The following is a 12999-nucleotide window of genomic DNA, read 5'->3' as shown; positions in this document are numbered from 1 at the left end:
ACGTTACATGACCAGGATAAAGTCAAGTAAATAGCCAACCGTGGACTTATGACTTAACTTAACTCTGGCGGGAGGAAGAGCTTTGGGTGATGTGTTTTATAGAGGTTTAACGGAACACTAGCCTGGCGTAGTCAGATTAATAATCGTATGCGTATTAGTCTGGGACCTCTCGGTTCCAAGAGGCCAAACCAATGGACGCAGACCAAAACGCCTCCGGACGCAATGGTATAGACCGACAACCAGCGAGAGCAACTAATCATGTGACGCCTGTTGTAGCGACACGAAAATGCCGACAGGCCAGAGCACAGAGGAGATGACTGTGAACAATGTCGTTTTTGTGGGAACAATGTGAAGATTTCAGGTACTTTCAGTCAAATGCTCGTTTGTCAGCGGCAGCCATCTTGGTTGTTTACAACAGTTGCTTCTCTCCACGTCACGATATATAAACCCCACCCATTATCAGATAATGTAAAATTCTTATTGGACCGGCAAGATTTCTGCCAGAGGTAAAATCACTTTCCAATGGAGGATATCCAGAACGTATTCTGTCAGAGCGAATGAAATGAGCTCCCAGAATTTGCCTGGAACAGGTATTTGTTCAGAACATCTTTGGGTATGGGCCTCTCGTTTCGATAAAGTCTGCTGTGTGGGAACACTACGGTTTCCCAAAGACGACGGACAAAGACGGGTGGATCGGATGAAAAGCTACTATAGATGTTGGCAGTGTTCCACTATGGTCCAGAAGTACGTTAAACATTCCCGTTCATTTGAAACGGCATCAGCCAAGTGTGAACATCGTGAAGAAAATGTGAAGAAAAAAATTTAAGAAAAAAAAATTGAGTGCAGTAAAGTTAATTGCCAAAATGCTGCGACTTCATGGATATTTATTTTTTGTTTTTTGTTTGAGAGAATATTTATTTTTAAGTACTTTTGTAAATGTACTTTTAACATTTGTAGTGCGTATAGATGCAGCTGTATCAAAGACTTTGAGAATGACACTGAGCCATGTTCAGTAAACTAGTGTTCAAATTAAAAACATAAGAAGAACCGCAAGCTCCTAACTGAGGTTCGTACCGAACCGGGATTTTTTTGTTTGTTGTCCTGTTACACCTCTAATGTTTTGTCATTGGGTGCATATTTAATTTCAATTAAATATATATATTTTTTTGTGTTGAGAAAAACTTAAAAAATCTTAATGTTTAGCGATGTATACATTTTACTACAACATCTACAGTAAACATCTGGTTTGTCCAACAGTGCCTCAGATGATTTCCAGCATCTCCTTTTTATTGATTTAGTTAGTCTGACACCACAAAGTTAATTTCCTCCGCAAGAATGCAGAATATGTTATTGCCTGTAATATAAAATAACAATACTCAACACTGACACTTAGCATTAGCAGAACACACAAAGAGTGTGTGAGCGGACTCACTTCTCGATGGGCAGGGCATGAGGGCCGGAGATGGAGTAGCGGTAGAGGAATGTGAGGAACTTGCGAAAAGCGTCGAAGAAGGGCCAGTGGGAGAGAAGACAGATGCACTTGTTGGTGTAAACCAGGCGGGTGGTGGTGCTGTTGGTGCTGGTGGTGGGGATGCTGCCGGCTGCAGCCGCAGGGCTGCTGTTGGAGGAAGAGGAGGAGGAGCAGGAGGACGTGGAGGAGGGTGTGTGTGGATCCAGGCTGAGGAGGTCGAGCTGGGAGAGCTGCTGGTCCGTCAGGCACTCCTGCGGGTACGGCTCGTAGAACTGAATGGCAGCACCGTACACCTGGAACAGGGAGACGTGTTATTGAGCATCGATACCAAACAAGCAGCCGTTCGCTGAGCCAAGTGTCTTTCGGCACCAGGACAAATCAATCCCCTCTTGCCTCCTGGAGATAACAGAATGAGCGTTTTCCCAATTCATGCACGGATCAAAGTCAACTGGATTATCTGTTGCCCGGCTGAACAAACTGTGTGAGGAGGTTTCTAATATTTTCACCCAGAAAACCCCAAACCTCTGTTTGCTGATGAAGATAGGAGACTTACCTCAACAGCACAAAGGTTTACATACGTGACAACGGACCTGCTTATTCATATGTGATGTTTTTCATACAAACGAAAAAAATGTTGATGGTTTTTTTTCCCTTTCTTTTTTCGTTCTTACAGAGCAAAAACATTTAAGCAATCCACACTTACTCAAGGAAACTCAGTTATAAACAACCCAACACGTACAAATGTTCTCCAAGTAAAAAAAATGTAATCAAGGGGTCAAGGGTCATCCTTAGGGTCATGAGCAGGCAAATAGAACTTTAACCGTGAGTGTGTTTTCTTATGCAGACAGAGGTGAGGATTAAGGTTAAGTGAATTAATGTAGTCAACAGACGGTTTTTATGAATATAGAAACAGTGTGTGTGTGTGAGCTCCCCTCCACCTGTAAACACACAAACACATCGAGCTCCCTCCACCTGTAAACACTCACAGGGAGCTCCCTCCACCTGTAAACACACACACATGGAGCTCCCTCCACCTGTAAACACACTCACACGGAGCTCCCTCCACCTGTAAACACACACACGTCGACCGCGGAGGGTTTGGCACCGCCGACGGCTCCTGACCCCTGACTGGCCTTGTGTCTAAACATCAGTGTGGGGCTTTGCAAGTTGTTTGTTTTCAATCACGACTGAGTTTCACTGCATAATTCACTAATGTGTGTGTCAACTGGACCACGATACGATCCCACAGAGCAGCGGGGAGGGCAGAGGCCTGAGCTCAGATCTGTTGTCATTAAAGAACCCCTCCCGTCACGTTTTAAAGTATATAAAAATAATCTGCTATGCCTAATATTTTGTTTAATGTTATTTACCCCCCCAAAGTTTTTTTTTAAAAACCCGTCTGAAATGTGTCTGGAAACCATCCACTGTCTTGACACTATGAATATCCATGATATGCAAATAACACAGGCACCGCCCGCCACAGCTGCTAGGTTGACCGGTGGAAGAATGAGCGCAACAATGTGAGTCAGCCATAAGATTTTCACCAACTGCTAATGCTAACGCTATCGGTCTGCTGACATCAGCCATCCTCTTGTGGATGCTAACTGCTAACGCTAACTGTCTGCTGACACCACTGCCGTCCTCTCATGGATGCTAACTGCTAATGCTAACGCTGACTGTCTGCTGACACACCTGCCGTCCGATCATGGATGCTAATGCTAACTGTCTGCTGACACGCCTGCCGTCCTCTCATGATGCTAACTGCTAATGCTAACGATAACTGTCTGCTGACACACCCACTGTCCTCTCGTGATGCTAACGCTGACTGTCTGCTGACACACCCGCCGTCCTCTCGTGATGCTAACTGCTAATAGTAACGCTGACTGTCTGCTGACACACCCGCCGTCCTCTCATGATGCTAATTGCTAATGCTAACGCTGACTGTCTGCTAACACACCCGCCGTCCTCTCATGATGCTAACTGCTAATGCTAACGTTGACTGTCTGCTGACACACCCGCCGTCCTCTCGTGATGCCTACTGCTAATGCTAACGCTGACTGTCTGCTGACACACCCACCATCCTCTCGTGATGCTAACTGCTAATGCTAACGCTAACTGTGCTGACAAACCCACCATCCTCTTGTGATGCTAACTGCTAATGCTAACGCTGACTGTCTGCTGACACACCCACCGTCCTCTCATGATGCTAACTGCTAATGCTAACGCTGACTGTCTGCTGACACACCCGCCGTCCTCTCATGATGCTAACTGCTAATGCTAACGCTGACTGTCTGCTGACACACCCGCCGTCCTCTCGTGATGCTAACTGCTAATGCTGACTGTCTGCTGACACACCCGCCGTCCTCTCATGATGCTAACTGCTAATGCTAACGCTGACTGTCTACTGACACACCCGCCGTCCTCTCATGATGCTAACTGCTAATGCTAACGCTGACTGTCTGCTGACACACCCGCCGTCCTCTCATGATTCGCTGCCTCTGCTGCACTGGAAGTTTCCGGTTATTTTGCCTCACATTTGCATATTCGACAGCGATTGGTTTTCTGTATATGTAAACAAAACTAGCTTGAATAGGATTCGAACCCTAACCCTCCTCCAGGAGAGGAATGTGAAAACACCTCTATAGTGACAACATGTGCTCAGATACAAGTCCCTGTAGTCAATGTCAGACATTTTAGAGGACACGTACACTGTGCATAGCTGTCGTTCAGATGCATTTACACGTGTCACTATTACGGTTGAATATTTTTTCAGCCAATAAGCCCGTCCTCAAAGAAAGCAAGAAAAGAAAAGAGAGAGTGGAAATGGTGATGCAAGGTTTTCAACAGACAATAGCAACGTTCATGCCTGACCCACTTTTCCCTTCTGGCATTGTGGTTTCCTCGTTCCACACTGTGGTCATGTCAGCTGTATAGAGTCTGTAGATGAGGTCTAACGGTCACTGCTGCTGTGTCAGTCGTCTAGGTGAAAGACAAAGACAGAAAGTAGAATGCAGAAGCAGAATCCAGCTCTCCTCTCTTCCCGTCTTACCTTCTCTCCGGATGCTCCGGTGAGGACGAAGGTGGAGAAGACGGGGAGCGAGTATTTGGTGTTGGCGGGCCAACACTCGATGGTCGCCCCCATGGGAAGGCAGAAGAGGGGGACGGACTCCGGCAGCGGGAACGACTCGTAGTCCTCCTCTGGATATCTGCTGAATAAACCTGACAGGAAATAGAACAAAAGAATTAATAATAAACTAACTGACTCAATTTTAATAGTGGGGGCTGCTAAGTGCCTGTGATTAACCAATTAAGAGCTAATGCAGATGAGAAACCACCTTTTCCAATAAGCATCAAATTAACATAAAAAACAAGTTCAATTTACTTTAATCACAATGAAAATGTGGCTTTGTGAGAATCGCTGCCTGGTAATGAGGACATTGGCTGATTAGTCACCGTCAGTGGACACAAACAACAAACAGTGAAGTAGTGATTTCATTTAGTCGACTCTGGGCTGCGTCTTAGGTTGGCTCGGACGGACGGATGATGGATGGATACATATACTTTATTGATCACAAACTGGAAAATCCCGGTTTTACAGTAGCAGGTATCAGTCACACAACACAGCTTTACAAAATATAACAAAATATAATAAATACAAAACTAGTCTATACTGTAAGTATAAGGAATATAAATATATAGAAAGTACATCATCTTAATGTGTAATCAGTTAGCAGTAATGTGCATAAGAAGTACCACACACGCACGTGCACACATACGACACAGTTTTATAACTTTATAACAGTAATTTAAACACTTCACACGTTCACATTTACAGAATTAGAGCAAATGACAAACTGCTGTAATATGCATTTATTAAAATGCTGCATCATTTAACACAAAAAACTATGCAACAAAAATATCAATCATGTAAATTCCCGGGAGTTTCAGAGGCTTCATTATAGCTGAGGAAATAAAACTGCTGAGTCATGAACTGTTTTATTTATTTTTTAAGGAAATAGCTTATTTTTTCCCCTTCAGGCCATAAGATACATTAATAAATAGTGCAATTCAACACCGACACGCACGACTGTGAAATGTTATCACATTATTATTATTATAAAGTTTTCAGCCTTCACTGTTATTACATATCAAATATTTATTTGTTCTTAATATGACTTCGTACTGAGGGTTCTTATTTTATTACTGCACATATTAGGTAAAAACACAATCTGATCTAATCTGTCAATTCATCATAATATTATTATTGTTCTGTCTTTTAAGGAGGTTATGTTTTCACCCATGTGTTTTTGTTTGTTTGTTTGTTGTTTGTTTGTTTGTCAGAAGGACAACGCAAAATGTGCAAATTTATATTTGTCATTTCGTGTGATCCACCGAGTCAACGACGTTTCGCTTGTTCACTTCTGGAACGATCTCCTGCGTCCGTCTAGAAAACAAAAAGGCAGATGTGGCAAAACATCTGTTTCCAAAAATCAAAGCCAAACTGATGAAGTGCTGGATTTTGTTTTTGTTTCCTGGCCTGAAACTTTGAAAATAAACAAGATGTCTCCGAGCTGACTCATCCAGAACAGATAGAATCGCTCCGTTCACAGTTGGCTGCATATTTGAGACGTTCACAGAGAGAAGAGCAGCGGCGCTGAGCCAATGGTGACATCAGACGACGAGGACCGTTGATTCCTGCTGCCATCACGTGGCATTGAAAATTATGGTAAGTAACGAGTTGCCGACTTGCAAGTTGCACGTGAACGCCCCCCCTCAAGTCGTGATCACACGTGGGGAAACTCAGGATAGATTCAGTAATGGCTGGTAAGTAATTTTTTTCATTTTTAACAGTGCAACAAGTGTTACCTGTTGCTTGTGTACATTATATTAATCTGTAATCTATGTTCACTTTGGTCTGCTAGCGCGGTGCAAAGTTATTACATTAGCCGACGTTACTTCGTCCACAGTCGCTTTCCTTCTGTAACAACACTTTATTTCGTTCACATAATTTGTTACGACACAACAAAACTTGAACGTGTCATTCTCATAATTCCGACTTCACAAGTGGGAAGTACGATTATCCGACTGGCACGTGAAGGCAGCGTTAATGTAAGATAAGCCTTTACGTATGTGGCCATTTAAACCTTTTTAAAGAGGAAGAATACAGGCGTGCAGAGGCTCATCTCGTCGCTCCGACTCTAAAGGCGTCGACGTGCTTCAACAAGTCTGAACGTGCGACTGCCGCAGTCGCAGAACTTCCTCATGCAGTCGGTTCCGACCGCAGCAGACGCTCCTCTCTATGGAGACGTTCCTGCAGCAGCTGGGAATCATTTTTGCATGAAACTTTTCCTAAATGCATGCGTTCACTTTTTTCTCTCACGCTAGAAGCCGGTGATTAAGGGAAGCCGGGAGAGAAAGTATTTACAGACGACACGCTATTTGATATGTTGCATCACCAGGAACAGGAGGGGAAGTATCTGTGTGCACCGGTAGGTACGGGATTAGGACGACTCACCCGCTTTGTAGGCTATTGTGTTGGTTTTGGCCACAGACTTCTTGTAGCACAGGAAGACGGAGGAGCCCCACTGCAGACGAGAGCAGAGTGACAGAAGTGAGCGTCATTTCATCATCAAAAATTTATACCTATAGTTCATTTAATCATTTCCCCAGCTGAGCTTAGAGACATAATTACTTTAAATTACGACCCTGTCAAAAAGATGGAAATATATTTAAATATTTCATTTTTTTTATCCCAGAATGACTCAACACCGGCTGAAAATCCAGTTTGATCATCGTTGATGTTGGTGTCTCACCAAAATGTGCATATTGCGTCACTATTTTTTAACAACCAATTATGAAAACTTCACATCATCCTCAAGTTTTTAGAACAGAATTCCGCCCCTTCGGGAAAACGACTGGTTTTCCTTTCACATGTGAAGGACGCAACAGGAGTTTGTCCAACTCGGAAAAAAATTCTGGCGTCTGGTTAGAGCAGCAGGAGGCAGGACACGCCGATAGTCATCCACGCGCCCACTCCGCTGTTCCTGCTCTATTCTCACTGTACACATTTTACCAGGGGGGCTGGCAGGTAAAGTACCGGAAAATGTCAGGAGCAACATTTGTGTTCTCACATAAATTTAAATTCCATTTTAAGTGGAATGAATTAAAAAAAAAAACGCTTAAACCTGAACAGTCTCATTTCACTTGGAGAATTCAAAAAGTTATTATTAGAACACTCCACTTAATCTTGCAACTACTTTTAGTTTTCCATTCTTGTGTTGTTTGTCTGTTGTGTGCTCTTGCTGTCTGTGAATTGTGTTGTCTTTTGTCAACCGAGGGTGCAAACACAAAGACCTTTGCACTAGAGCTGCAACAGTTATCGATGAGTAATCGACTACTAAATTAATCGCCAACTATTTTGATAATCGATTAATCGGTTCAAGTCGTTTTTATGGGGGGGGAAATTCTCTGATTTCAGCTTCTTAAATGTGAATATTTTCTGGTTTCTTTGCTCCTCTGTGACAGTGAACTGAATATCTTTGATGTGTGGACAAAACAAAACATCATGTTTTGGGAAACACGATCAACATTTTTCACCATTTTGGATCAAACAACTAATCGATGATGAAAATCATCGTTAGTTGCATTCCTACTTTGCACATTAATTGGACATGATTCAATTCCTGGCCATGATACCAAGTCACATCACTCTCTTACTTATCTCTCTCGTGTCTTTTAAATTGAAGGTGCTGGAAATACCCGGACTGGACCTCATCAGACAAAATGTGAAAATGACATTGTGTGAATCAGTTTTTGTGACAGTGACGTTGTTTGTCTATCTCACCATGCTGCTGTTGAGGTTCTTCTCCACCTTGCAGAAGGTGTGAGGCGGCGTCTCCCCCTTGCTCGGCACGATGATGCAGATGTCGGTGACGGCCAGGGCGGCGTGCGGCTGGCTCTCGGGCGCCCGCCGGTAGGTGACGTAGATGCGCTGGGAGGAATTGCTGCTAATGTTGGCCGGGCGGCCGGTGGGCGTGGTCTGGATGAGGTGGCAGCCCTGCTTCAGTCGCTCCTTCCACTCAAACAACACGCTGAGGGGAGGAGGGGAGGGGGGAGAAGGAGACTGTCAGCCCAATCTTCGACTGGTTCTCAGTGTGATCACCGTGAAGAATTAATCAAAACAATGTGCGGCCGTGATGATCTCACTGGGCCACTTGGGTGGAGCTCGAAAGATTTCATTGTAACGTCGGGCGTTTGTCCCAGAGTTTTAGTGGCTGAGAGAAAAGAGCTGATGAAGCCAAACGTCTGCTCTGGACCTCATGACCTGCAACGATTTAGATTCAGATGCAGCACAAGTATGTTTATTCCAAACCACTGTATGTCCCTTTCCTATCAACGGCCCGGGCTTTGACACCATAATCGATATAATTGTGTTGAAGATGGCGCTTTACGATGAAAAACCTTTTTGCCTTCACATAAACAGCCAACGGCCTCGTAAGGCTGAAATCTGTGGCAGAAACATACGTGGAAAACATCAAAACCCTTTAATACACTGACAGGTTGAACATTATTATTATTCCTCCATCATGCACTTCTCATCCATTACCACTCCAAGTGGAATTCGCCGGGCTTCTATGTAATTCTATGTACAGAATTTAAAGTGGACAAATGTGTCTGCTTCAGTGCTGTAACAATTCTGCATCTCGCAGCAGGGACGAAACACTGCAAACTCATCTTCCTCTGCTTTTACACCGGGAGAGTTTCTTGTACTTCCCATTAGTCCTGTCAGTGTGTGAGAAGTGAAGCCCCTCGGGATTATCGGCGAACACGAAGCTGCTGATAGCGTCCCGAGCGGAGCGGCCGTGTCAGTGCCCGATAAGCAGAGTCAGAGGCCGAGTGTTCGCCTCCTTAGCGTTGTCATCACCTGCCCCAGCCACACAGAGGAGTTAACGGACTGAACGATCAGCACTGAATTCACACACTTCAGGGAAGACGACGTCTGAAACAGCGTTTCGTGCTTTTCTGCTGCACGGGAGGAATCTCCGGGCGGAGCGAGGCGCTTCCCCTCATCTCAGGACAGGCATGATGTGAACCACTCTTTAGATTTAGACTCTTCTCCTCATTCATCCTCACTCACAGTGTGACAAGAAGCAGCAGAGACGTTTCACAGCAAACTGTAGAAAACTCAACTGCAGCTGGTAATTGTGAAGGATGGAAAATGATACTTGTTATGACAACATGCGGTACACAACGTGTGTGTGTGTGTGTGTGTGTTGAGTGAGCTCAGACTCTGTGCACTTCATTTAGAGCTGAAACCATAAGTCAACTATTCAATTACTTGGTAAACATCATAATTAAATAGCTATTTTAAAGAAAAAAGCCAAAATCCGGTTTCGCTCCTGCTTCGCATTCATGAGGAGTTTCTTGCTCATTTGTCTCCCAAGTGAAAGTTTTAAAGGCGACACATATTCTGCTCATATTCAGGTTTGTAACATTAATCTGGGTTTTTACTGTAAAAGGTTCACATGCTCTAATATTCAGGAAACATCAGTTTCTTTTACAGCCTCTGTCTGAAACACTTGGGTTTTAGCTCCTGTCTCTTTAAGGCCCCTCCCTCCCAAAGAAGCCGAGACTGCTCTGATTGGCCAGCTGGCTCCACTCTCTGTTGTGATTGGTCAACCGCTTCCAGCGTGTGTAGGAAGTTCTCTCGGTCTCGCAGCTTACCCAGCTTTGTTTGGGGCCATGTCAGAGTGGCCGCTAGTCGTGCGTCAAGCACTTCAGTAACATCGTGATGTCACCATCTCACGGAAGTATTGTCCGGACGTCTGACGATGCGTTTCAGTAGCATCGGGAGGTTTCCTGAGTTTTTTAACTTAACTGAGAAAATATTCAAATTGATTTCCAGCACTGTAAATCAGTCTCAGCAGCTTACTGCTCAGTTTGTCTGGGGGGGGGAAAAAGAAAAAAAATACCCTTGATGGATGCATCCCATCCATCCATCTATCCGAGGATATCCCAAACTGATCCAGGAGCTTTGTCTGATCGATTGGAGGTTCATAAAAAAGAGAATCAAGATGAAGACGCCTTCAGAACTCACCCCAGGTCAGTGAGCGGCGGCTTGTCGCGGCCTCGCCGGTAGCACAGGAAGATCTGCGGCGCCATCAGGCCGCCGTTGTTGAGGTCGGCCGAGTGGCCCGTCGGCGTCGTCTCGACGCAGGTGAAGCCCGGCGGCACCTCCTCGCCCAGCGAGCGGATCACCAGCGCCACGTCGGTGACGGGCGCCCGCGGCTTGGCCGTCTTGTGGCAGACGTCGTCAAAGTGGATCTCCTGGTCGAGCGGCTTGGACGAGTCCGTCAGGCCGGCCACCACGAAGTAGTCGGCTACACGAGGGCCTTTGTCCTCCATCATCTCCCATCCCCGCCGACTGCCTGCAGGGTTACAGAGGGACAGAGAGAAGGGGAGATTCATTTTCATTTTGGTCGCAGGTAGGGACGGTTCTTGTGTCCTTGCTATGGCAGTAAAATAAAAATACTGACAGTCATAAATCTTACTGAGCGGAGGCTGGTGGAAGGGCGAATGAAAAGAGAAGGTGCAATGTGAGGAGGAGGAGGAGGAGGAGGAGAGCGGCTGTGATCAGGTACGAAGCAGTTCAGACATTTAGCTCACCGTCTCCCTCACTTTTGTTCACGTGAAAGCAATAAGCGCCCTCGCTCAAGGACGCTTATTGGACTAAACGCGTCACTCCGACGAGCACAGAAACATTGTCGGTTGTGGAAAAAAGGTTTTTCCTCTGCTTCTGGAAAGTGAGACAGAAGCACGGGGATAAATGAAAAAATAAGTCTGGCTGGGCTCCGCAGACCTGAGTGTGCGTTTCAAAAAGGTTTCCTTCTTCACAATTTCTTCTTGACATTCTGACTCAATTACAGGCTCGTTTCCCACATTACACACCTGCGGATTAGGAGCGTCGTGATGCCGTGGAGTCTTTTCACTTAAGTAGGGTGATGAAAAGTCAAACAGTCGTTTTCTTAATCTGTCCTAAGAAGGGCAAGTCCTGACTGTCACCGCACTGCATCGTCTCCGGTTTCCACACAGGTTGAAAGTTGTGTGTGGGGGAGGAGTCAGAAGTACAGAAACACCTGAAGTGTCACCTTCAAGTAGGAAAGTCATTATGAGATCAGGACACTTTTCAACGCAAAGCTGCTTTGAGCATCATGAATGCTGTTTGGCTTTTTCGGGATATCATTATTTAAACTACAGAAAATGTAGAAATCCCCCAAAACATGAGTTACAGACGACTCGAGAGGATCTCCAAACAACAAAAAGAGCATTTTTTCTTTTTCAGAAAACATGAAGACGGGAGGGCCTCGGCAAAACGGTTTCACCGATCTTCCCCCGAGGACACGGCCGGCGATTCTTTAAAAAAAAAGTTCAGCGTTACTTTGATCCAACGCAATACTTCACCGCAGAGTGTTTGCCACGAAGCGTTCAGGGGCGTTGGGACCACTTAAGACGGCGTCTGGAACAATAGCCACAAAAAAAAGGGGGGGAGGGGGGGCTTTGGGGTCAAAGTCACGACTGAGAACAGAAACTCTGTGGTTTGAGGAGAAACTCTGGCAAAATCCAAAAACATCTGCTGCTTGAGGCTTTTGCCAGAAAAATTTTGTCTTCCAATTTGTAAGGTTTTTTGGGTTTTTTTGCTTTTGCTTTATGAGACAATTATGATGTGATGAAAACACATTTGCACTAACCACCAAAACACAGAGGGCTGTGTCACATAACGTGACCATAAAAAAAAACACCATTGCAAAATCGTTTTTCTTTATCGTCCCTTGCACGGCAGCAACGTGGAGGCAAACGCCAACAAGCGTGGTGGAGGGTGAGCGTGACGCCGGAGAGCTCCTGCCACATGAATGACGTCCGGCCGGGTCGGACACGCACAGAAGCAGAACTTTTTAAAAAAAAGCGACAATATGACAAAGACCGGTCCAAACAACACAAACATCCTTTAGCACCGAGGAGAGGACCAAGGTCAAACAGGACGGGGGGGGGTCTTAGGGGGGAGAGCCACAAAAAAGTCGAGCGTCAATAACAAACGCGACATCCGGTTCAGAGGCGACGCGGCTCGAGAGGTGGAGCTGGAGAAGGTTTCTAGCTCGATCCCCAGCTCCTCCATAGTTTGTCTGAGTGCAGTTGAGCAAGACGCTGAACTCCTAATGGCTTCTGATACAGTGTGGACCGATGGGAAAATTGCTCTATTAACGAAGTCTATCTACCAATTACAAATTACCACTGACTCAGACGATGCCAGAGGCTTTTGTTCACGGGTCAGCCCCGCACAGATGGAAGGAGATAACAGCTGCAAAGACACGGCTGACAAAAGGAATGAGTGACGTATTGATCAAATCTCCCAGCCCCATAAGAGCCACTAGATTGACTAACACCATGTGACATAAAAAGTATAACGCCAGACTTTTGTACTGCTTCGGCACTGTGCTTGATTCCTACTAATAAAAGAAATGTTGATTTCT

General features: G+C 45.3%; 1 protein-coding gene across 6 annotated transcripts in view; it reads right to left on the bottom strand.

Moving 5' to 3' along the window:
• The window catches only part of LOC118302837 (C-myc promoter-binding protein-like), a 62271-nt gene that overhangs the window by 33788 nt on the left and 15484 nt on the right, over window positions 1-12999 (bottom strand). For all 6 annotated transcript variants that reach the window (XM_035629312.2, XM_035629313.2, XM_035629317.2 and 3 more), the window contains exons 2-6: window positions 10569-10899; window positions 8316-8562; window positions 6987-7056; window positions 4521-4690; window positions 1433-1764 (exon numbers count right to left, since the gene is read on the bottom strand). In XM_035629312.2, the coding sequence (XP_035485205.2) occupies window positions 1433-1764; window positions 4521-4690; window positions 6987-7056; window positions 8316-8562; window positions 10569-10879 (1130 nt within the window). In that variant the 5' untranslated portion in view covers window positions 10880-10899. The remainder of the gene's footprint in view (window positions 1-1432; window positions 1765-4520; window positions 4691-6986; window positions 7057-8315; window positions 8563-10568; window positions 10900-12999) is intronic.

This window comes from Scophthalmus maximus, chromosome 4, assembly GCF_022379125.1.
Source record: "Scophthalmus maximus strain ysfricsl-2021 chromosome 4, ASM2237912v1, whole genome shotgun sequence".
In the NCBI taxonomy this organism is placed as follows: Eukaryota; Metazoa; Chordata; class Actinopteri; order Pleuronectiformes; family Scophthalmidae; genus Scophthalmus; species Scophthalmus maximus.
The sequence above is the reverse complement of the archived record's forward strand: the minus strand, read 5'-3'. Positions and strand labels throughout refer to the sequence as shown.